At 41.3% G+C, this 25,642-nt stretch overlaps 1 protein-coding gene across 1 annotated transcript in view; it reads left to right on the top strand.

Moving 5' to 3' along the window:
• Positions 1-25,642, top strand: part of LOC144654267 (E3 ubiquitin-protein ligase HERC2-like) — a 62,541-nt gene that overhangs the window by 23,511 nt on the left and 13,388 nt on the right. Inside the window, exons 26-49 of the mRNA XM_078514349.1 lie at positions 819-1,024; positions 1,761-1,914; positions 2,478-2,698; positions 3,226-3,447; positions 4,108-4,318; positions 5,128-5,348; positions 5,963-6,307; positions 7,185-7,475; positions 7,936-8,047; positions 8,523-8,742; positions 9,376-9,709; positions 10,291-10,488; positions 11,355-11,636; positions 12,536-12,852; positions 13,436-13,867; positions 14,146-14,290; positions 15,323-16,048; positions 16,641-16,846; positions 17,207-17,466; positions 18,338-18,582; positions 19,168-19,293; positions 19,521-19,792; positions 20,344-20,542; positions 21,577-21,791. Of these exons, the coding sequence (XP_078370475.1) occupies positions 819-1,024; positions 1,761-1,914; positions 2,478-2,698; positions 3,226-3,447; positions 4,108-4,318; positions 5,128-5,348; positions 5,963-6,307; positions 7,185-7,475; positions 7,936-8,047; positions 8,523-8,742; positions 9,376-9,709; positions 10,291-10,488; positions 11,355-11,636; positions 12,536-12,852; positions 13,436-13,867; positions 14,146-14,290; positions 15,323-16,048; positions 16,641-16,846; positions 17,207-17,466; positions 18,338-18,582; positions 19,168-19,293; positions 19,521-19,792; positions 20,344-20,542; positions 21,577-21,791 (6,160 nt within the window). The remainder of the gene's footprint in view (positions 1-818; positions 1,025-1,760; positions 1,915-2,477; positions 2,699-3,225; positions 3,448-4,107; positions 4,319-5,127; positions 5,349-5,962; positions 6,308-7,184; positions 7,476-7,935; positions 8,048-8,522; positions 8,743-9,375; positions 9,710-10,290; positions 10,489-11,354; positions 11,637-12,535; positions 12,853-13,435; positions 13,868-14,145; positions 14,291-15,322; positions 16,049-16,640; positions 16,847-17,206; positions 17,467-18,337; positions 18,583-19,167; positions 19,294-19,520; positions 19,793-20,343; positions 20,543-21,576; positions 21,792-25,642) is intronic.

Below are 25,642 nucleotides of genomic sequence, written 5' to 3' on the forward strand. Positions count from 1 at the left end.
TTTTTTAACTTCACACTATTTACAAAAATCATACACTATTACACACTATTTACAGAAAATACATTAAATATAAAAGAAGGCAAATATAACAATAAGAGCCAAAATAAATTGTGCTCAGTGACCAAAGAAGCATATGCTATCGTGCTGGTCACTGACACGTACAAAAAACAGACAAGACATATCAACTACTAGTAACAATAGAAAAAAAGTACAAACTTTATTAAGTGCAACATAAATGGCTAAGTGGTTAAAAAGTTAGAGTACCTTTCATTTCATTTCAAAAGTTTATCTCGATATTAAAAAGGTTCAGGCATTACCTTCACCTCAAGGAAAAATACTTTTTTGCAGTTCAATTCGACACTGTTTCTGGACCATTTCAGTTCATTCTTTCGCAATTCACAATAGCGAAATACATTTTATAGATGGTGATGTTATAGTAGACTATTCACTGTCCCCCACGCAAAATAACCCGAGAGCCGCCTTGCCACCCCACCCTCCCCCCCCCCCGCTCCCGTTTTGCGCTGGTGTCCAGTTCTCGCACTATTCTTTCTGCGCGTTCGACGTATCGGAGAAAAATGAGAGAAAATGGAGGGCTGTTACCCGAAGAGTCTAGTGTTTTAGAGGTAATTGAAATATCGCAGTGATTGAGGTCTTGTCGAAGACTTGACGTATTCCTTTACACTCCCAGTGGAGCATAGATCCAAAGAAACTGCTCTCCATCTCGCTCTGTTTTGGGTCTTTTCGAAGGCTCCTCCTCCATTAACTTTCGATAAGGCGTTTCAATTATGATAATTGTTATTTTTGTTTTATTTTCAAAGGTCAAGCCAGCTCCATTGTGATGGCCCAGCAGCACAGAGACTGGGCCAAGCTAGGATTCATCCGGGGTATCGCCGTCTCGCCAGTCATGTGTTGTTCCCTCAGTACCTCCCAGTGGGTGTCTCTACTCCTTAGGGTGGTGCGGGGGTCTCTTCCTGATGACGACTCACTACCACCCACAGTGTCTGCTGTCCATTTACCACGACAGGTAACGTATAACCACGAATAAAGGAACTTGCTAGGTTCCGAAAAATTGGCTCCTTTCTATCCGATGTTCTCCGAAGATTTGAGTTCCCGACAATTTGGTTCCTTATGCCCGATGTTTTACGGCAATTTGGCTCGTTTTATCCATGTTGTCAAAAGATTTAGCTCGGTTTATCCGGTGTTATCTGAAAATTGAGCTCCTTATGTCCGATGTGCTCCGAACATTTAGCTCGCTATATCCGATTTTGTCCAGAGCCGATTTGATTCGTAACTCGGATATAACGAGCACCTGGTTTTATCATCAGAGCAGTCTAACTGTTTGATTATATTGGAAATTTCGATTATAGTCCGATTTCGAAATAGTCCCATCAACGTAGAGAGCTTATTTCGAGCGGGGCGGGGGGAGGGGGTATTTTCGGATTGTAATCTTCGTTATCTATCTATCTATCTGGACGGGATACTGTGACAGAGTTTTTGGTGCATACAAGAATACCACATAAAAAACCCAAAACAAGTCCTACAGTCGCTCTAAGCATTCTCTAACTACGTAAAATACAAAACAAGCCCTACCAAGAAGCTTATACTCGGAGAAGTTACATCTTTCATTGAGAGCTATTACTAAATATAAACCCATCGGCTTACATTCGGGAGGGTTTACGATTTGAGTATAAAACTCAATCAGTGTGTAGAAACGCACACACATTGCCTCATTCTTACTTTTTTGTTTCCACATTCTACAGATCTTGGCCTTGCGTTTGTTGAGAACTGTTTTACCATCATGGGATGTGACCAAGGAATCTTCCAGGATGTCTGAAGTCGTGGCTAGACTATTCTCGTTACTCGGTAGAGTCTTGATGACCTGTCATGGAAGCCTGCCTATTCAGCCTCCTTCAGGTATGTTACAACGTGAAGATTCTTGCATTTTTTCCTGTCACTGAATTTGAGTAACATAACATGCAAGCCACTCGATATAGGACGTTATAGACTCTATAGTGGGAACATGCGCTCTCATCGACTTTGACGTGCTCAAATTTTTCATGAGAGTCGATGAGAGTTTGATGGACTCTCGTTCTCGTTTGGCCCGAGTTGATGGTAGAGAGAGTTGACAAAAACTCTCATGAGAGTCAACTCTCATCCTCGTTTTGCCCGGGCTTAAGTTAGTGGAGATTTTAGCCTTTACAGCGCCCCCCCCCCCCCCCCTGTTATTCACAGTATGGGTGTTTCGACAGCCATAAAAACGCGATCCTCTTTCTTACATTACATTTGTACTGGTTCGGATAAGAAGAACCTCATGTCACTAGTCTAATTTGTAAGTCTCACTAGTAACCTTGAAGTCCCGAACCATTCTCCCCCCTCCGTCGACTGCTAGCGCCACTAATTGCATATTCTTAGATGGTAACACCTTGCGTAATATTCACTTCATTCATTTCCTGATATTTTCGACTTGCGTATTTCAGGAGAGAGAAGTCGTAAAAGTAGGCGCAAACCAAGAATCCCAGCCTCGGTATCAGCCACGTACAGCAGCACTGTGGCCGAGGAGCTTCTCGCACTTTTAAGGAAGCTTCATTCCTTAGAGGCCTGGAACCCACTTGTCAACGAATTCATCAGTGCTCAACTGAAGAGTATCGTTACTATGGTAACAACTGACAATCCAGTTCAAGAAGAACAAGTCACTCAGGTTTGGTCTCTCCAGCCCTTTATACATACACTTTATCCACTTGATCTTTGATTTTATAGTTCTTTGCATAATACTGCAATTGACGTCAAATAATAAACAAGTGACGAGGGCGCCAGACTTGAAATGCCGAGGTCCCGAGTTCAAGCTTCGCTGAAACCGAAAGTTGGCCGAGTTGTTTCTGAGCAGACCCGAGCTCAATTCCTCGGTCATACTTGTGAATTACCAACTGGTCTGCCTTTCCGCCAGTTGGTATTTTTAAGCCCATTACGTTTATTTAAAATATTTGTTTCCTTTTAGTATGAGTGGCTGCCTGAGATCTAGCTTGGTTGTAGCTAAGTGCACTGACCAAAAAATGGTGTTTAACTCGCTATGAGACAATAAGCTTTACTTCAAGGCTACTTTACTTGTGCTGGACTATTGTCTTTCCATGGAAGGCACGCAAAGTATTGATTATTGTGCAAGGTCCAGTACTCTTGGTTCATGCGGCAAGACCATATTTGGTTTATTGTTTCGTGTCTTCATTGCAGGAACCAGATGGGACCTCACAGGAGCCTATGGACCAGGGCCCAGTGATGGCCGTATTAGCGGTCATCGGTGGCGTGGACAGCAGGCCCAGACTTGGGGGACTGGTTCAGCACAAGGAATGGGGACTAGGAACAGTGTGTAGAATCGCTCCAAATGGAAAAGTAACCGTGCAGTGCGAGGGACAACAGAAGGCTAAAATATGCTCTATATCACAAGTCAAACCAGTAAGAACCCTTTTTTCAAGTTTAATGCTTGAATAGATGTCACATTTTAAGAATTGTTGCCGAAATTTTTCACGTTCATCGTTTGTTAACTGTCTGAAACTTTCTCAATGTTAGCTATCTTTGATTCTTTTAAGTTATTATTAACCTCTTTGGTGTTTTGCTGCTCTTTCCTTGCTCACCTATTACCTTTATGCAGATGGTAAATTCCATAAGTTATACTATATCAACTTTAATGAACGAGCAAATTAGGGATTTCGTCAAATCTTAAAAGCCAAAGGCCGGTTTACACGAAACGATTTGTAGGCCCGATTTGGCCCAGATTTGTTTGGAAAATGAGTGCGCAGTTAAAAATCGGTCTGATTTAAAAAAAAAGATGTTGCAGTGCCACAGCTTTAAGAAATCAGGCCGATTTTCATCCAGGCAATTCAAAGAAGACAATGAAAATTGGGCCGACGAGTCGCAGTGTGTACATTTGCTTGGAACAAATCCGGCCGAAAAATCGTTGTGGGGGGACCGGCCTTCAATTACCACCTTAAAATATGCCTGCTGTTAAAAACTTATTTAGACTGGGAAATGATTTTCTTAGGCACAATGGATTTATTTTTCATACTACATGTGTAAGTTATTTGAACTACTTTCGATCTGTTATTACCTTTCTAGGTACCAGTCGTTCCATTTTCCGTGGACAACCTTCCAATGTCGGATGCAGCACTGGGGATCTGGGCATCACTCGTAAGACTTGCAGGGACTGGGAAGAAAACTGTTGAAGTGGATCAGGAGAACTTCCAGCTTCCAGCAGTGCCAGGGGAGGAGGGGGTGGGGAGTTCAAGGTGTCCACCTATTAAACCACTCCTCTCCCCAAAGTCAGGAGGTTTGCACAGTTTGTATTATTTTAATATTGACACGGCGTGCAAAATTTTCGTTTGCGTATGCTGCATTATTTGGCCCTGCATTTCTTTTTCTTTTCAATTAGTAACTGTGTATATGTAAAAAGAGTTAAGGTTTTTTTTCAAGTCGTTTTATCTTGAAAGAGTTCAAGATAAATTGATATATATCTGATTAAACCACGAGAATAGCCCAATTTCGATATATTAAAATTCAGCCTAAAACAATAGACCTCAGGACGAGGCTCCGGGGACTAAACTAAAGAGTTTGTGGGGTTTATTCCCCGGAGCCTCGTAGTGATGTCTATTGTTTTTGACTGAATTTTAAAATATCGAAATTGGGCTATTGTTCCCGGCCAGCGTTTCTATAACCATGTTAACGTTTTGTTTTACTAAAGGTGGATTTCCAGTGACGCGTAATTTCTTTTACGTGCGTTTACGTTCGTGAAAAAAAAATAGAGAAAATATATGAACGACCTGCGTACACGTTTACGCATGTTGTTCATACATTGCCTCTAAATTTTTTCACGCACGTAAAAATTACGCGTCACTCGAAATCTAGCCTAAGTATTTGTATGAAAACATAGCGTGCTTACGTTTCTAAGACTCAAACTTAAGTCCGTGGATGAAACCCTATGATATGACCATTTGAATGAAAGCTATCGAGTAGTTCTTTTATGGCGTGCTGTTGATTCCTCCATTTTACGTAGTAGAAACGTTAGAAACATTTTGCACATTTGTACCTAAGCATTCTTACAGTTCAGAATGTAAAGTGTAAACGTTTTTGCTCGTGTAGGCGAAGTTGTGGACACATCACAGCTGAGACAGCAGCAGATTACACTTGGACTCCTGAAAGCCGCACGTGTCCTTTGCAGCAGACAAGATAACTTGAGACAGATCCTGAATCACCAGGCGAGCAGCTCTGATGGCAGCAGTACATTCTCCTTACAACACCTCATGTGTTCAGCTATTAAACCCTCTCCTATCAAGGCGCTTTTTGACAGGGAAGAGTTAGAGGTTTGTATCAGTTTTTAAATGTTTTTTTTTTTTTTGACGGAATCCATCAGAAAACCGAGTAACATTAATTTTAGATGGACAAAAATCGAGTACCAGAATAATTTAAATCCTATTGCGTTAAAAGCTTAAGATGTAAGTAATTATCCGTGTATTTTTATATCTTATTTATACATGTACATTTTGTTTTTGTTATTTTGTACTCTTATAGTTGATGTGATGTCTTAAACGATGTTATCAACTTAATAAATGTAGATGTAGATGTAGATGTGATAACACCAACAACAATTCCTTAACAGAGCCTGAGAAATTGAATTTTTAAATTTCACAAGAACCATGTAAACTATAGGTAAAATCTCACGTGTAGTTATTGTGTTAAATCGTCTATAAAGCGATTCAGTGGAACTTCGAAAAATTTTTTTTTAATGTTTGTGTTGTTAGAAATGATTTCTTTTGATAAGATACTTGAAACAGTTACACAGAAGTTTGTAATAAAATATAAATAATTTTGGTACATAATTTTGTCTAATTATAACTAGGCCTGGCGGATTCCGTCCTAAATGTTTTTGTAGCTGTGAATATGAATACTGAGGTCTAACTATGATAATTTTTGTCAGGCCGCTGCTCTTGCCGCTTGTCAGTTCCTTGCCAACGAAGCTAGCCGTCCAGACGAGCCTCCCACTCCGGCCGTGCCAGAAAATGGGCATGGGCCCGAGCAAGAAAAGCCTCATCCCCAGTCCAGCAGCAAAAAACCTTCTAAATCTAAACATCTACAGAAAAAGAAGGCGCGCACGCGAAGGCCGACTCCACCGCCGCTGCCAACCCCACCGTTAATTCAGCAGCTTGTGGAGATGGGCTTCACACGAAGTAGAGCGGAGTATGCATTGAAAGAGCTGGCGGATGATGAGGAGCCTCGGGCCGAGGTAGTTGTGGCTTGGCTTATTGATCATCCTGATATTGAGGTAGGACGAGGTCTACAACTTGATAACTGCCATTAGGAAGCCCCAAGGACCCTAGTCAGCCATTCCTTTGTTTTTTGTTTACATACGAGAGTTTCAATTTTCATTATTTCGATGGCATCGAAAATGGCGGAGGCTGACTGGGGTCCTTTAAGGCTAATTTACACGCTATGATGTGTCAGAGCGATTTGTCTGCCATGCTCGCGAAACTCCAATCCGACAAAGTGGCCGATTCGGAAAAAATTTGTGACCGCTTCACAGAGTTTGCGTGTCGGGCCCGATTTTATGAATGAAAACGCAACCTACAAAAGAACTGGTGCAAAAAATATATAATTTTATGCAGTACTTTAACTGAAAACAAACAAATTAATCTATTCCCTTCAGTACAATTTGCTTTCACAAACGATAAATTAATAAAAGTTTTAACTATAAAAACACATGTGCAGCGCTTGCACTGCACATATTCCGATTTGCTTCCCGATTTATCGTGGCTGACAAATAGGGAAGTAATCGTAGCGTATAAATTAGCCTTAAAGCAATCTAAAAGATAATGCCGTGGACAATGCCATTTATTTACTAGTATTTATTTATTTTTTGTAAAAAAGCAAACAAAACAAAGAAAGAATCTCAATTATTTTGATACCTTCATTTTGTCTATTGTTGTCAGCAATATCCTCCAGTTGAATGTTCATATAACAAAAATGGTACCCATCGCGGTACATCATCCGAATTTCCCACTCACTTGATAAGTGCATAGTCTTTCATGGAATAAGTGTGTTGTACGCAGCATACAGTTTATATAAATGCCCGCTCAGCAGCCAATCAGAGCGCGCGTACTATTGTAGCCATATAATAAAACATATTAATTTCCTCTTACCAGGTTCCTGAGGGTGAAGACCGTCAGGTCGTTCCACCGGAGTTAACATCTAGTGACGACTCCTCAGATGTGGACGATGACGATAGCGATGCAGTCTCCAGTAGCGATACAGACAGCAGCTCGAGTGAAGGGGAAGCCATCGCTGTACCCACAGACTTCAAGAGACGCAGTGACTTCTCTAATACTGATGAATACGCAAGATACGTGCGAGATAATGTACAGGTCGGGATGATGGTGCGATGCTGTAGAACATATGAGGAGGTGCATGAAGGAGATATAGGCCGGGTCATTAAGGTAAGAGGTGTTTTGTTGTTGTTGTTGTTTTGTTTCTTAGGGCAACCACAGTCCGCCATCTCGGATGCAGTTGAAGAAAGAATAGAACTGAAATAGTGAAACCATTCAAAACGTGGCTTTGTAAAAAAAAGATTTTTCAACCTCCCGTTTAGTCGCAAATTGTAATTTTATAATCATATTTTTCGTTGTTAGCAGCAAAATTTGCAATGAATTTAACACAACAGGCTATCTTCTAGTTATAAATGTTTTTTGATGTTTTAAGATAGGTCCCTCTGCAAAACGTTTCATAACGTATGCTATTTTTGATTTACATGAGTTTGTTTTTCTAAGAAAATATATTCACGTTTTCAAATTAATCCAATAGAGAAATATCTAGACATGAAAGCCCGATGGATATAACAGCCCAAATTATAATTACTCTTAGAAATCTAAAGGCTATGTCCGTTATTTCTGCTTCCAGCTCGACCGTGACGGACTTCATGATCTGAACGTGCAAGGTGATTGGCAGAAAAAGAACGGTACCTACTGGGTCAGATATGTACACGTGGAGCTGTTAGGACACGACTCTTTTGGTAAGGCAATATACACCTCTTATTGACCGTCTGTTAGATAACGAGAAAATTAAAGGACTGCGTTGCAATCATTGCTATTGGTATTTTAGTTACAAGTTACAACACTGAACTGGCTATGAACTATAATGTTCGTTGCATTCGGAGTCTCCTTCCCATTTGTCATTTAGATTTTTATGCAACGCATCTCACTACTCAGGTAGCGTTAACTGGGAACACCATTTTTAGGATGCCATATTATAAACTGTAGTGGAACTTCAATTTAACGCACGAAGTCTAATTCAACGAAGTCTTCGGTATAACGAACTTCGCCCTTGTAATAATAAATGTACGGAAAAGAACCCCGATACAGTATGAAGAAACCTCGATAAAGCGAACATATTTGCCAGTCCCTTGACCTTCGTTATATCGAGTTTCCACTGTAACACACATTCTACATGTTTTGTTGACTGGAATCATTGTTGTCTCCTGTTTTTAGCCCGGCGTGAGATGATCAAAGTTGGCGACCGGGTACGTGTGAAACCCTCAGTGACCACGCCCAAGTACAAGTGGGGATCCGTGAATCACGGCAGTGTGGGTACAGTCGTGTCTATCAGTCCAAACGGTAAAGACGTCAAGGTAGACTTCCCACAGCAAACCAACTGGACTGGACTGATCTCCGAAATGGAGGTGGTACCCGCTACTCATCCTCGTACCAGGTCAGAATTGATGTGATTTATTTTTCTCGGAGCGAAGTAATATTTTGGGTATAAAAATGGAAATTTTCGTTGGTTCGTTGGTTTGTTCGTTGGTTCGTTCTTTCGTTGGTTCGTTCGCTTGTTCGTTCGTCTGTTCGTTCATTTGTTCGTGCGTTCGTTCGTTCGTTCGTTCGTTCGTTCGTTTGTTTGTTTGTTTATTTGTTTGGGAGGGTCATTAGGTCTTCGCAGTGGGCGTAGGGTGACAGATGTTTTTCTTTATTTTTTTTTTATTTTTGACGGGGTGTATGTTAAAAATTAACAATTGACATATTTTGTGTTAATTTATATGAGGTTTCGACATCTTGAAGTTGTTTTGTGGGGAAGGGGGTATTTTGAGGCGTGTTTTCTGCGCATTTTTTCCCCTTTACCTCGAGCAACCTCTCCGTCTTTAGCGACAAGCGATATTCTGACGTGACGTGGTCTCACAAATACTTTTTGGCTCTTTGGAAAAGTAAGATCAGATCAGCAAAGATCCTTCCTTGTTGTCCTCCAAACAAAATTTAAAAATCACAACTTTTTTAAAGACTGAGATTCTTCTAGCAAACAAAATGTTAAATGAGCAAGAAAAGTAAGGACGTTTTGTTTGTTTCCCAGGTGCGACGGCTGCCACATGGAGCCCATCGAAGGTCCTCGCTTCAAATGCAAGACGTGTCCTGACTTCAACTACTGCGAGACGTGCTTCAGACTGCGCCGCAGCCACCGTCATTCCTTCCACCGCTTTGAAGAACCCAGCAGCATCCCAGTGAATGCTGGCAAGGCTGGGCGGGGTAAAAAGAAGATTTTGTCCGGGGGACTAGGGCCGGAGCACATTGTCAAGGAATGGGACCGAGTGGTGAAGAGCCTTATGGTGTCCTCACGGGAGAGTCAGGCGGGAAGGCTGATTGACGGCACAGAGTCTTACTGGCAGTCCGCAGGGTCACAGGGAAAGGTGAGAGGCATAGATAGTTAGATACATCAGAATGCAGCATCTTTTCATGAAAGTATACTTACCTTGCGATTTTCAAATAAAACTAGTAGTAATCAGAGATTAGGGGAGTGCGTTCAACCTAAGATAGATACCACGTGGAACTCGAAAAGAAAAGGCAGGCATAGTACTTCAAAAAGACAGGCATGATTGTAATTTTGTGAACCGTATAGCATGGAAACATGTAAGTTTAGCTAACACAACTGCAAAGCTACGTGCTCGATTCGATTCCTACTCGTTTTACGATGTTCGGTGGATGACTAAACCTCAACGTCCCTGGATACAACATCGGCGATACCTGCGGGACTGATTTCGAACAAACGACACGATTAATATGCTTTCCCTTAGGTCGGACGCAAAATCGAAAAGAGAACGCGAGAAAAATGTAACACCTCAAACTTCTCGCTGCCAGGCTGTAAAGAGCGACTCTCAGCAATCGTGAGATCTGGCTTTAATCTACACATGATTTAGTAACCTAGCAAGTTTCTTATTTACTGCACGCATAACTTTCTTTTACATTGTGTCAACCTCCTTTCCTCTTGCAGCACTGGATTCGTATCGAGCTACACCCCGATCTTTTGATCCAGCGGCTGACCATGAAAGTGGATCCGTCCGACAGTAGTTACATGCCGTCAGTGGTGGTCATATCCGCAGGCGACAGCATTCAGTCCTTGAAAGAAATCAAAACTGTGCATATCAGCGCCACAGATTCTCTGTGCACGCTGCTGGAAGATGCTCAAGAGGTAAGTGGCTGATCTTCTATGCGCGAGATTGCATCATGTATAGAAAAAGACGATGTTATGAAAAACTTAGCTTTTACCACGTATTTTAAAGCAGCTATGTCACGGGGATTTCACGGATTTTTGGTCTAAACTGTTCTGAAATTAGTGGTAGGCAACTTAACCCACGAAAAACATTTTTTGAACATCTAAAGGGAGGTATAACCTTAGTATCGATTTGTTTTGAGGACGCATGGAAACAACTTGAAAAGGGTAGCCTCGACTTTTTAAGTTGTAATCCATTTCCATCCTTACCATCCGCTGCCAAAGACGCTTGTTAACAGTTTCGGTGCTCTTATATAGCAATTGGTAATAAAAATGGACCATTATTTTAAGATTTCCAACGGCACTAATATATATTTTGGCTGTTCAAAAATCTTTAGAATCCGCGACAAAGCCGCTTTAAAATGTGGGAAATGACGGTGCAAAAAGCCCTCTGATTATTACCCTATTCATCCCTAATTTAAGACCACAGAATTGTATTAAGGTTTATGTAATTTCGTTTGACTGTAAGTCTCTTACTGTAGACTTCTGTTCGTGTTTCATATAGTTAGTGCTATGTTCGGAGTTTAATCGTTCAGCGTTTTTGTATACAGCAGAAACAAAATGCCTTCCTGGTTAAAATGCACAGCAAATTTTCAAACACACAATTCCTTCCTACAAAAGCCCCCTCCCGCTCTACAACTTTCCTCTCATAATAAGTTAAAAAATCTTTTTGAACAAAACTAAGAGATTTTTTTTCTTACCAGAGTTATCCCATACCTTCGCCTGTATGTTTTGTCTTTAACCTTTGCGGCTTCAATCCTAAATTAGCCTTGACTCTCTTTCAGGAATACCGCTTCTTGGAAATAGGCATCCGCCAGTGTAAGAGCAGTGGAATCGATTGTAAGATCCACGGAATCGCTCTGATAGCTCGCGCTAAAGCTGACGAAGACGACGTGGCCGCCAGCTTTTCATTCCTGGCGTTAGACGAGGAGGATGAGGCTGCCAGGCAGAGACGAGCGCTGAGAAGAAAACCGACCACTACTGAGCCCACCCCTGAAGGGCAAGTCAAGGTGTTTGTGTGGGGTCTAAATGATAAAGATCAGCTGGGCGGACTGAAGGGATCCAAGGTAAAAAAAAAAATTGTTAAAAAGCAGTGTTTTTGTTTAAGGTTTTGACGTTTGTTTTAAGATGCATTAGTCCAATAGTTTGTGTGTGTGACTTCGTAGCGAGAGCCACGGGTGTGAACATCTGGCCGGTTTTGTTGTGTTACGTTCTTTTGTAAGACTCCTCAATCTCACAGTGCCTCTCTTCATTCAGATGTGTAAATGGCCTGTGGTATGGATGTAATTTGTTAAACACGAGAGACAATTGTTTCATTGGGTTATCCAAACACCGAGGAGAGAGTTGAAAATACGACGCGCAGCGAGGTATTTTTGACGAAATTCGAGGTGTTTGAAATAGCCGATGAAACACTGTCTTGAGTGTTTCATATATCTTCTCAATCGAAACAAAAACTACGGAGCTCTGGCAGGTTTCGTTTTGATGTGTTCTTGGGTAAGACAATTCATTCATTCCCTTCATTCAGGTGTATTATTGTGGTACCGGTGTACTTTAAAAGCATTCCGACAAAATGCTGGGGGGAGGGGGGGGGATTGCGAGGAATTTGATCTTTAAGATTACCTTAATACGTTTGTCTAGCAAGTTAACTGTGCCTTTGTCTGAGAATAGGAAGTTTGAGTAGCCGTAACATTCTCGTTCCCAGAGCCTGTCCCTCTTTGCCAGCGGAGCCTGGGGCACGAAAACAAGTGACTCTGGAAGACACACGATTTGATTGGCTTAATCTTTATTAAAAAAGAATTTAAAAGACGGTGCTGGGGACGCGAATGTAGCCGCGACACTTCTGCCGAAAATCTTTTCCCGATCTGCAATTGATTAAAATTTGTGTAGCGCAAATGTCATTTAAAACCATGATGGTTGATCGCAGTTAAGAAATAATTATACTGATGGATAAACATTTTCTTTCTAGATAAAAGTACCAATGCTTTCCGATGTAGTGTCAGCTCTCAAAGCTCAGCAAGTCTGCGGTGGTTCCAAGAGTTTATTTGCTGTCACACTTGAAGGAAAAGTGTACGCGTGTGGAGAATCGACCAATGGGCGCCTGGGGCTAGGTCCCACCTCCGGTAACGTACTGGTGCCCCGTCAGATTGAGGTCCTGAGTCAGTTCGTGGTGAAGAAGGTCTCGGTGCATTCCGGAGGTCGCCATGCAATGGCTATCACAATCGAGGGCAAACTGTTCTCGTGGGGGGAGGGGGAGGATGGAAAACTTGGACATGGGAACAAAATGTAAGTCATGAGGTCGACAGCGGTGTTGTCTACGATATTTTATACACATGTTCTTATTTAGAGCAAGTTCAACAAATTGTATGTGCCGCATGGTTTAGCACGTGCCCGTCGCATGTTCTTACTACATCACTATTCTCGGAGTACACGGACTTCACAGAATTTTCAATTTTATCCTAACTGTTTGGGGGAAAAAGGCAGAGTTCTCAGTTGGACCAGTAACCCATACACCTGTCACTGATGCACTGCAGTAGATAGATTGGAGTTCAATAGAGTTGGAGTTCCCTGTTACAGGTGAAAACACCACAGCAATGGCAGCTGAAATTTCGATTGAGAACCCTGAAAGGGATGATATATTTGGCAATTTGACGCCGAACATGACCGTTATCTCGGTTGCACTGTAGCAAAATACTGTCTTATACGTTGACTTTTCTTTTATTTATTTTCATTCCTCGTGTTTTCGTTAATAGAGACTCGAGCATGGTTGTTTTATTCTAAAACCTTCCCATCTATTTTGTAAAACGGATGTCTGCAGACGTGTACCTATTTCAGCAAGATTTGTACGTCTATGTTTTCTTCAATCTAGGAACTACGACCGCCCTCAACTGGTTGAGACACTGAAAAGCAAGTCTGTACAGGAAATCTCCTGCGGCAGCTCCCACAGCGCAGCTGTTTTGTCCACGGGCGAGCTCTACACATGGGGACTGGGCGAGTATGGCCGGTTGGGGCATGGGGACAACCAGACACAGCTCAGACCCAAGCAGGTTCGAGCTTTGTCAGGTCATCATGCGATTGACGTTGCATGCGGCAGTCGTGATGCCCAGACCCTCGCACTCACCGACGACGGATGTGTGTGGTCGTGGGGAGATGGAGACTTTGGAAAGCTAGGGCGAGGCGGAAGTGAGGGCTGCAGCGTACCGCATGTTGTGGAGAGACTCAAAGGACAGGGCGTGTGTAAGGTGTTGTGTGGAGCCCAGTTTTCACTCGCTCTTACAAAAACGGGACAAGTGTGGACCTGGTAAGGAGTATAATTCTGTTGTTTTGTTTGCAGTGTAAACACGATGTAAGTGTTGCGGTGTCAATTTATCTTTGGTTTAAAATTTTGATTTGATTTTTATTTCCTTTCGTTTCAGGTTATGATAATGAATATGGAACAATGAAAAATAGAATTAAAACTGGTTTGAAAAATTTGTAACCAAAGATAAATTTAAACCACAACATAATCATTATACGAAAGACTTGTTGTTTGCGACTGCATAATCCTTTAATTGTTGGCGTATTGTGTTATTTTTTCAGGGGTAAAGGAGATTATTTTCGCCTTGGTCACGGCAATGACACGCATGTTCGTAAGCCTCAGATTGTCGAGGGGCTAAAAGACTACAAAGTAGTGGATGTTGCTGTGGGAGCCTTGCATTGCTTAGCTGTAACAGAGCAAGGACAGGTAGGGCGAATCAATTGGATTTGTTGCTCGTAGAGCTCCGATTAAGCGTTAAGCACAGACTATCAGTGTGAAATTCTCTTAATAAGCTCAACCGAAGAAAATTTAGCACAATTGTTTGATTCGTTTAACATAAAAGCTCTCTGAAAACAGGCTTCCCCTTCCCCGAATATAGGCATATAGGGTTACAGGAGCGGATCCAGAATTTCAAAAGGGGGGTGGATAGCAGACCATTAGGGCCTAACCCTAACCCTAACCCTACCCCTAAGTGGCGGCAGACGGCGAAACGTGGCGTAACAACAACCAGACATGAGCGAGAGCTAATTTTTCTTTCTTTATTTATTTTCTATTTCAAATAAAGTGACATTTCGAATTTTTTTTTACTGAAAAATGGGGGGTGGATATCCACCCTATCCACCCCCCTATATCCGCCCCTGGGTTATACTTCGATTTAGCCCTAAAGGACGATATGTGCTTCATTCCGATAATTTGCCATTTATTGTATACTGTTGCAGTATATTTAGAGACTTTGATTTTCATTTCACGACTGTGTAGCGTAGATTAAATGTAGCAGTTTAACTGTCACTTCCTTCAGTGCACCAAATATTTGGTCTTGCTAGATAACAAATAGAGCAGTTTTCAATTGAGTGTCGTAAAACCAAAACCAAAGTAACTCTGGCCAAACCCCAAGGATACAGACAATCCAGTGAACCAATCAAAACTCGAAGCAAATACATGTAGCTGGCACGAAGCGCGGGAAAACGTGCGCGAGCTAGTCACGATTGGTTTTGGTTTTACTTCTGATTGGCTAAGAAAGTGGCGCGAGATTTTTAAGCCAATCACTAAGTGTAGTAATTCAAAACCAAAGCAAACGCAATTTACTTTCGACACTCAAGTGAAAACCGCTCTATGTTCCTTTTTTGTTACAAAAGCATTTGCTAAACACCTATGATTTAACAGACACGCAAACATTCGAGCATTAACTTTTTTAGATTAATTTTAACAGTTATAACTGCTTTATTTCATGATCTCAAGGTTTACGCCTGGGGAGATAACGACCATGGCCAGCAGGGGAATGGCACTACCACCGTCAACCGCCGTCCTCAGTTGGTCCAGGGCCTTGAAGAATTCAAAATCACTCGTGTGGCTTGCGGCTCCTCGCACAGCATGGCCTGGGCGGAGTCGGACTTCCCGGCACCCACTGCGCACGAGCCCGTGATGTTCCCTGCGTCCCGAGATCCACTGGGGGCGTCAAGTCTCGGCTCAGACTCTCAAGAGCAGAGCGTTCCGGCGGAAACTGAAAGCAACGAATACGGAGAGCACAGGCACAGGCCTTCTCTGGCAAAAGTCGTGCTTTCGCTTAACACCAATTACGAACGGCAGCAAGCATTAGGTCATATCTTAACCGCCCTACAAATTATTTACTCCCGTGACGCGGTCGTGCGTGCTCTTATGGACCCTCATTCGTTTATTCGCGGCGACTCCAAACCCGCAGAGACTGAAGACGATGAAGCTGCTGCTCTGGCTTCCGTTTCGGATGCCGTCTCTATTGAGGACGTCACGTTCACTGAAGTGTCTAGTGGAAGTGTTTCTCGGAAGTCGTTGATCGAAGGCGTGGATGAGTTTACTAGCAGTCTGGGACATGATGACTCGCGGCTTCTGGTCGAGCTGTTGAAGCTTGCTGTGGCTGATCGAGCTGGTGATAACGGGAAAGAAGTGTTGTCTGAGGTCTTGAAGGCGCTTGCTCAAACCAAACCAGAGGTAAGTTGTTGAGAAACGTGCCGTATTTGAACTTTTGACAAACAAACGAGCGACCAACTGAAGGTCGGTAATAATGTTAAGTAAAGGAATAATACCTATTTGTTAAGCTCATATTTTCTCATATTTTCTCATATTTTCTGGTAAAAGGAAGACGTACATTTAGAGTTACGAGATGAAAATATTCTTAATAGTTATCTCTGTAAAGTACAGTAATTTAATAAGTGTAAAGTTTGTAAATGCTCTAAGCAGCTATGTTAGTATCGCATTCGTAAGCAAGGTAAATAAGTTGTGCTGTATTGTAAGTATTTAAGGAGATGCATTCTTGTGCTAGTACTGTATTGTAACAAGTGCAATTTTTGTAAGTGAAGTATCGTAAACGTAAGTAAGGTCGATAAGTTATTCCTCTTTGTGACCCTTTTAGTAGATGTACTGTAATGTACTGTTCTTAATAACTGTAAAGTTTTGTAAGTCGTGTGAGCAAATTAAATATAAATAAATAAATGTCGGAGAATGTAGTAAACAAACATGAGCCCTTGCAGAGTAAAGACAATCACTGGCAATTAGTAAGGACAATGTTTATGTTGACCTATAGATAGCCTCCATGCTCCTGGAGCTGTGCATTACAGAACTCGAAGACGTGGCTACAGATAACAGCAGTGTTCACAGCAGTTTTCAGCCCGTTGTACAGGAAAGCAGTCATCCATACACAGATGATACCAACACCACGGGCGTGGTCAAGATACCAGGAGCCGAGGGACTGAAAGTCGAGTTTGATAAGCAGTGTTCCACGGAGAGAAGGTAAACAAGAGCTTTAAGGCAGACTGACAGCTTTGTTGGAAGAGAAAAAAGTCCTAATATGGGCTTGCAGAATGGCATTATACAAACTTGCAGAATCGCATTGCTTAGTAACGTTTACTTGTGGAAGATTAGAACTTTTTTGTGTTTTACTTCCGGCCATTTTTATGGTTTTCAAAACCAATCAAAATCTTTCCTGCAACGGAACTTTCGAGAGTCGCTCGATGCGCCAAGCTTGCGCAGTAAGGAACGAAGACTCGAGATAGGAGATTGCGATGTAATAGGTACTTTTACGGGTCTTAAAATTGAACTTCGCGTCTTTCTCCATTGCGAAATCTCACTATACCACATTATTACCCTTAGGCATGATCCGCTGACCATCATGGACAGTACTGGTCGAGTGGTCTCGGTTCGTTCCGGCCGCGAGTGGTCCGATTGGTCGAGCGAACTGCGCATGAGCGGAGACGAGCTTCGTTGGAAGTTTGTGAGTGACAGCTCAGTCAATGGTTGGGGCTGGAGATTCACTGTGTACCCAATCCACCCGGCCGCCGCGCCGTGTGACGTGCTGTCAGACAGAGCACTGCAGTCCAGACCGTCTATTGACTTGGTCCGCTGTCTCCTAGGTGAGTACTTGGAAGGTTTTGATCAGTGGTTCGCTGCGATGTATCAGTACGCTAAGACAGAAACAAACGACTGAAGCATACGCTACACGGACACAACATCGCACAAACAAATATAATATTATGTCGCGTCCTTTGTAAAGCGGTACACGTGAACATCGCCGACATTGTTGTCTAGTTAGGCATAATTTCGAAAAACTTAAAAACGCACTTAGAATAAAGAAACCTAACATAAATGGTTGGAGATTGTAGAACAATACTTAAAGGAACAATGTCACGGATTTCACCCAAGTTTAGATTTAACCACCAAATTGAGTGAAATATAAAAATAACCATTTAACACAGACCAGTGAAGAAACATTTCAATAACACAGCAAATACAAAAGAAGGAACGGATGGACAAAAACTGAAGAAGATTAAAACGGATTGTGATATGGGTTTTCGAAAAACCGTCAGACTTAACAGTTTTCAAAGTTAATCTCGTTTGTTTGTAACTTTTAATAATGGAACCCGGGAGACATTTTTGTTTGAAATGAAGTTTCGTAGCGAGTATTTAGCAAAATTTAATTAAACGGACAAACGCAGGAACTATTTCTAGGAAATCAGCATGACTTAACGATGTTGAAGGTTGTAGTGGACTACAATATGGACAAGCTTAAATTCGGGAGTCTCAGGTTTCTAAAGTTGTTTCCAGAAGAGCTCCAGTGTTCTTCACTTGTTTGAGGTGTGATTTATGCCTAACTAATCATTATTGAGTAGGAGTTTTTTTTTGTTTTCATTGTTTGATCATTTAATGCCGTGAGGCGTCTGTTTTTACACTTCCATTTCGGTGTTGTACATATTAATTCGTTGTTTTTATGTTCGCCTTTTGCAGACTTCAAACTTGAAACTCTCGGAGACGCGGCCCAGATCCCTCGCTTGGCTTCGTCATTATCCGCATGCGCACAACTCAACACCCTCTCTGCTTGTCAAAGAACGTGGGCTCTCCATCGCTTGAGGAAGCTTGTGACGTCAGAAGTAGGACCAGTAATAGATGTTCCCGCCTTGTTTGGCTACAATCTGATGTACGATCAGCCACTCATCAAAATGAAACACGCGGGTAGCCAACGGATGAGCGCGGTATGTACTTCACCTTTGATAATGAGTATTGAGTATTTTAAAGAGGTTTTGGATCAATTTAGGTTTCTGGGAAACTGCTCACCTACCCCTCCCCAAACCTAACATTTTGCCCAAAGCGATAAGTAAGGGTTAATGTTAGGTTTGGGGAGGGGTAGGTGAGCAGTTTCCCAGAAACCTAAATTGATCCGAGGTTTTCACATGTTGCAGTGTCCTTATGGTTAGTGCGCTGGACTCCGGATCGAGCGGTCCGTGTGCGAGGCCTGGCACTGCATTGTTTTCTTGGGCAAGACAATTTACTCTCATAGTGCCTCTTTTCAGCCAGGTGTATAAATTGGTACCCGTGAATTTAATGCTTGAGGGTTAACCCTGCGATGGACTAGCTTCCCATCCAGGGGGAAGTAGAAATACTGCTAGACACTTCATGCTACCGAACGTAAATGAGCTCCGGCCTGTTGGACCACTAGGCTCGTATTCAGACTTAACCCATTTGTTTTATACTCTGACAAATTGCTTGAAATTGTATCTGATAATTTGTCTCTTCCTCAACCGCTTCAAACGGTTCTCAATTCATTTGTTTCTTTCCAGGCCATTGCATCCTCGGCCCTTGGAAAACTAGTCCGAGGTCTTCCCGACACTTTACGAAGACAATACGAGTACGAAGAACCGCTTGTTCGTGGAGGGAAGCATCTTTTTCACAGCGATTTCTTCAAGGTAAGGATCTCGATGGTATAAGGGAAAACAGAACAGGCGTTAAAAACTCATCGCACCGTTTTGTTTATATCAGAGTGACACGTGATGCTGTACAGTCACTTAAGATTAAAAATTCTCGCTACATACAAAAGTGAAATGACCAACTAGTTCCTTGCTGAAGACACTGAAGGTATATTATTCTGTCGTGCGCACGCTGACATTACGGTCGTTTTCGCTTCTAATCCTAGGTTCTAGTCGCCTTTGCTTGTGACCTCGCCCTGGACGTTCTACCGTGCTGTGCTGACGGGCATGAGTGGGCCTGGTTTCGACGTTTTTGCGTGGCGTCACGAGTGGCGTCATCCCTGGAATTGAGACTGCCTCTGCCGTATGACTTCCTGTCGGAAGTGAAGGAGAAAATCTCGGAAATGGTGCAAGAAAGTCGGGAAGGCGAGGTGGACTACAGTGATCACAAGGTGTTTAAACGGGAACACGATGAACAGCTGCTCTTATGGCTCAACCAGTGAGTAAAATTAGAGATGTAATATTTTGCGTAGCAAATCGCAAGCTCCCGGAGCTCTTACACGTTGTTTTTAAGACGGAATCCATCAGGAAATCGAGTAATATTCATTTTGGTAGGGCTAAAATTGAGTACCAGAATAATTTAAATCCCATTGCGTTATTTTCTACCCTTTTTAAAAGCTAAATATGTAAGTAATTATCCGTGATAACACCAACAACATTTTCTTATCAAAGCCTGGGAAAATAAATTTCAAAGTTCACAAGAACCATAAAAACTATAGGTAAAATCTCACGTGTAGCTTTTTTTTTGTAAAATCGTCTTTTAAGCGATTCAGTGGAATTCAGTGGAACTTTGAAATTTGTTTTCGATGTTTGGTGCTGTGAGAAATGATTTCTTTTGATAAGATATTTGAAATGGTCGCACAGTTCAAGTTTGCAATAAGATGTAAATAATTTTGGTAGATAATTTTGTTCAATTAATACTCGAAGTCCTGGCGGATTCCGTCTTAAACCATTTTGAGTGATTCATTATGTATTTTGCCTCGTTTTCAGGCGCCCTTCTGATTGGTCGGTAACCTGGGGCGGAAGTGGAACTATCTACGGCTGGGGTCATAATCACCGCGGACAGCTGGGCGGCATTGAAGGTGGAAAAGTCAAGTTCCCTCAGCCTTGCGAGGCACTCAGCGCTATCAGGCCTGTGCAGATCGTTGGAGGCGAGCAGACTCTGTTTGCTGTGACAGCAGAGGGAAAGGTTTGTTGTTTTGCTGCTTGTTTGCTTGTTTTTCTGATGTCAATTTCTGGTTTCTCCCGCAATCTTTGCTTCATGGGAAAGGGTTACGTTACAGACCAGAAGAATATATGTCGAACAACCAGCGATCAAACATTCAGCGCTTGCGCAATTCAACAGAATTTTCATGCAACTTTGAAAACGGAAAATGTTACAGATATTAAAAGAAGCTTTGCTTGAAGTCAAAAGGTTAAGCTATAGATTTTTCCAACTTAGCCTAAATGGGTTCTTATAGAAATGGTATTTAGTGGGATTTTAGGCTACTTAGGTTGTTAAATAGGTTCTTAATTTGATAGGGGCACTAGCAATCAGCACAGATAACTACTGCAGGGCATATGTGATACGTAATTATTGCTGTATTAAATATCCAGCATACAGTTTATCTGCCCAGTGGTTGTGCCGCAATCTATTTATTTATTTATTTATTTATTTTTTTATTTATTTCTCGTTTCATAGTAAAATAAAATACATACAGTTAGTATTAGAGTTAGTAGTAAAAAATTGAACTTTGTAAATAGATTGTAACTTTAAAATGTAATAGTAATATAATGTAATATTTTTTGTAAGAGCGCTATTTGTTATAGTAGGTATTGTAAGGCGTGTTATTGCGATATTATTATTTAAAAATAAAATGTATATTAAATAATGTAATAAGTAATGTCTTGTAATTAGCATCGTAGGTAGTGTATGTATTTGTTAAGTAAGTAGTGTTCTTTGTGTGTCAATAAATAAATTAAAAAAAAAAAAAAATACAGATTATCTTTCCAAAATACTAGCATGCATGTCTAGACTAAAATTTGTTTTCTGTGTTTTCATCTGTGCCTTCATTTTTGTAAAATAAGAACCTATTGAAAGTTTTAGGCTAAATAGGTTATTATGAAAGGGGGTTAAAATGAAAATTTTAGCATAACAGGTTCTTTAATTCGAGGTTCTTATATGTGGGTTTTTGCTGTATTTAGTACCTGTTAACCTCTTTGGTTTGCCACTGTTGTATACAGGTTTACGCGACCGGATATGGTCACGGCGGGCGTCTTGGGCTCGGAGGAACAGAAACAGTGACGTCAGTACGACTTATCGAATCTCTGCAACACGTGGTAATTAAGAAGGTCGCTGTGCATTCTGGGGGTAAACACGCCATGGCGCTCTCTATGGACGGTGACGTGTACTCCTGGGGCGAAGGGGAGGACGGGAAACTTGGACATGGAAGTCGAACGTGAGTATTACCTTAGCTTAACGCGAATTTCCTTCATTTTGATATGTTACCTTCTCTTTTGCTCTAATTTCCTTTATTGGGAAGTAACTTTTCCTTCGATTCGCATTTATTTAAGTGCCACTGTCAGAGAAAGTGTTCCAGACCTTGGAAGTCGGGGTCAACCGATTTTCCTGAAACTTACTGCAGAAGTTGGCCTTGATGAGATATTCTAAAAGCCATTTGGGTTTGGTTTTCTGACTTTTACTTTCAAAGTTCCAGGGGTGGTCCCATATTGAGCCTTCAAATCATGAAAAATCCTGCTTTTGAAGGAGTAAGTTTGCACTTGTATAAAATCAAACACACAAAACCTTTTGACTAAATACTTGTAGGATGTGATACTACTATAAATGCTCTTTCATTTCATATATGCTGATTTGGCATAGAGGGTTCTGACAGTGTGAGGCATAACACGAAATTTGGCCAACTTTTGATGAGAAAACCACTACCCAAAATTGCCAAAATTTAGATGTTCATATTTTTTAACTGCCTAACTAGAAAAAAAGGACACTTATATCAGGAGTTATCCCAATGCATGTAGAACAAAATTCAGTTGAGAAAAATTTGGGCCGTGTAATGTTTTAGTTCTTTAATGACCCATTTTGAAGCACACCCTGACCTAATTTGCATATTGTCAAAACCAAAAGTTTAACATCCATACTTATTTTATTTATTTTTAAACACTTCAATTTGCCTTGGCGAGGCTTAAAGTTCTTAGGAAAGCTGTTGTTAGCAGTAATAAGACGAGTAAACATAAATTTTGACTGTTAAAATAAGCAAAAATTAGAAAATCAACACTGATGAAATCAGTTTGTTCTTCTCAAAAGCATGTTCCTTAAAATATAATGTGCATACAATAAATGGAGTCCGTATAAGGTCTACGTGATAGTTTACTATACTAATACACTTCTTTTAAACATATCCATGCTTAACTTGCCAAAACTTAACTTACCAAAGCGTATTAAACGCTCTTCAAGTACTTAAAGTAAGTTTCCATATTTTTGAAAATCGTGCGGGTACAAACATCTTACGGCGTAATCGTACTTCCTGATGATCGTTACATTCTGTATTTGTTGACAGAATTCCTTTATAGTCCCTTACAATCAAATAACATTTCTGAAGCCGCTCAGTTCTTTGCCATTGCTGTTTCGGCTGCACACTGTCCATCCGCCATTTTGGATGTGGTCGCAAGAGAACTGGGTCGAGAGTCGCCTGACTAAAAACGTGTGGACTCGACCTACGCGTTTTACATTATGAAGTTTTCCTGTTCAGAGGTTTTTTTCCAACAAAAGTCCTTTGCTCAACTTTAAAGACAGAACTGATCGTGACACTCTTTCATTTTGGTCACATTTTATTAGACCTGGGTGGAACTTGACTGTTAAGCATATGACACGGGCCCCAAAATCAACTAGGTGGCCAACAGTGGCTCAAGAGCTTTTGTTTTTGTTTTTAGATTTATGTTGAATCGTATTCCTGGAACTTCCGCCTGTCATATCGTTAAAAATTAAAATTTCTACTGTTTTTTTTTTCGAGTTTAAAACTGACTTAATACACGTAATGATCATAATGGTGTGCCTCACTAAGCTAAGACAGCTAAATAAATTAACGATCGGCCAGAAGAACTAGTAAAAAAAAGGTAAACGTTTGATTTTAGGGACAGTTTTAACTCTGGAAATTCGCAAAAAGCAGTACTGATTTGAATTTTTATTATATTGAAATGACAATCATGCTCATATAATGATGAGAAACAAGTAACAGCATGTATATTGTATATGGTGTAGATAAGAGCCATCAATCGACATCAAAATGTTGTCACAACTCTACAATGATGCACAAGACCAAAAACCAGTCCTAGTTGCAGTTGGCAAGAATAGCTACATTCGTATACATGCATGTCAAAGGTGCGCTCACCATTCCCTTCAGCTTAGCAGTCAAAGTGACCTGACTGGTGAATTACAACGGAAAAACGACAACTCAGGTTAGATTTAGGAAACTACTGCAACCTTTTCTTCCAGACGAGTGCTTACCTTAAACGGAATTAACCTTCAACCATTGTCATGCTCCGTACCCAACGGCTACTGCGTAGTTTCTCTGCTAGAACTGTTGATGAGCACGTTACAGTTCTTAAAAAAACAGTCTATATTACTGAACGTTTTTTCCCTCACATCCCGCTATTACGGACTCTCGCTAATGTGGACACTAAACGACGACGTCCCAAGCGTGTTGCTATAACGAGAGTTGACTCACGGTATTTATTATTTTAGCACAACACGAGAATAATAGATCTTCAGGCCGGTCACGGTTTTGACCGCCATCTGGAAGGATATGCAACGCCGTCACAAATTACAGTGTCTTATGGGAATCTGATGGACTATCCGAAGGAGCCTAGCTTCTAGGCAAAATATTTAATCAAACAAATTTGAATGATGTAGCTGGGATATAAAGCGTTCAGTTACGTTTTTAATTTTCCATTAATTTCTGCGTTTAAATCCTCCCGGCTTGTTGCGTGGGTTCAGCGGGTAGAACTTAGGGCCTGTTTACATAGAAGGCGGGTTCCCCGGCTAACCGAGTTACCCGGCCAACCGAGCTACCCTGGGCGAGCCAACTTTCCATACGTTTCTTTAAAACACGCATCGAAGCGTTTACATGCAAGACGGGAAACCCGCCTTGCCGAGGCACTCGGTCTACTTGCCCGGGGCACCCTTCTAGGCGAGATAGCTTTTTGCCATGTAAACGGTTATGCCCGGGCTATCCCAGCTTGCCGGGATTAGTCTTCGCGCGTGTTGGCATAAAATTCATAAATTCTGGACCCAAACAGTGCTATTTGACCAAAATTGGATCAAATTAGTTTTATCTGTAGGCTGGAAAATTTTTCTTGAGCAACAGCTAATTAATTCGAAATTTTCGTAGGAATGATTATCCTTACTCACGAAACAACAAATTTAATTTCAATTTGGCGGCCAAAGACTGTTGAATTTCGATTGAATTCCCCCATAATTGGACGTAGTAAAGTTCTAAGAGCTTGCACATCAAAATAAAATAGGTTTAAAGACGGCTAGCCTTGATTATTTAGTAAAAAATCATATTTTTCTTCAATCATTTGGAGCTACATGGTTTTCCCACGCTGTGACACGCTTTACTGACGCTGTCTCAACTCGGGTAGAAGGGCTGTGAATTCTGCATGTTAAGGCGGGCTATGTTTCATCCCTTCTAGCCGGGTAACTCGGTTAGCCGGGGCACCCTCTCTCCATGTAAACAGGCCCTTATAGGCAAACGCCATCGTATAGGCTCTTACCGATAGTGCTAGCACTTTTTTTGGCATTATTTGGCTTCGCGAGCATTTTTTTCTACATTTTATCCCAAAAAGCACTGCTAGCATTATTTTGGATTTTCCACTGATTATTTGTATAATTTTGTGTTAAAAAGCACAATCTGACTTTTTTCATGGCGTCCAAAGCCTCCCAGAACCCAGATGCATTTTGCCCTCATTTTAGTCACAGGAGCCGAGGAGGCCTGAGGAATAGATTTGATAGGTCAGCGTTTTCCTTCTAAAAACCCAGTCCATCACACTCGATACAAGATGGCGTCATCCACGTTTTCATCGAGGAACAATGGAAGACAGACAGCCAAGGCAAAAAAATGAAAAATGTTACTGAAAATCTGAAAAATGTAATATTCTATGTTTAAAAAAATCGGAAAAGAGGGAGCATTTTTATGTAAACCACGAGCACTTTAAAAAAAAAAAATTAGCATTATTTTAGCACTTTTTTGGCAATAAACGAGCACTGCTTTAAGCATTTAATGCTTTTTTTACG

Source organism: Oculina patagonica, chromosome 5 (genome assembly GCF_052425735.1).
Source record: "Oculina patagonica isolate OP01 chromosome 5, crgOcupat, whole genome shotgun sequence".
Classification (NCBI taxonomy): domain Eukaryota; kingdom Metazoa; phylum Cnidaria; class Anthozoa; order Scleractinia; family Oculinidae; genus Oculina; species Oculina patagonica.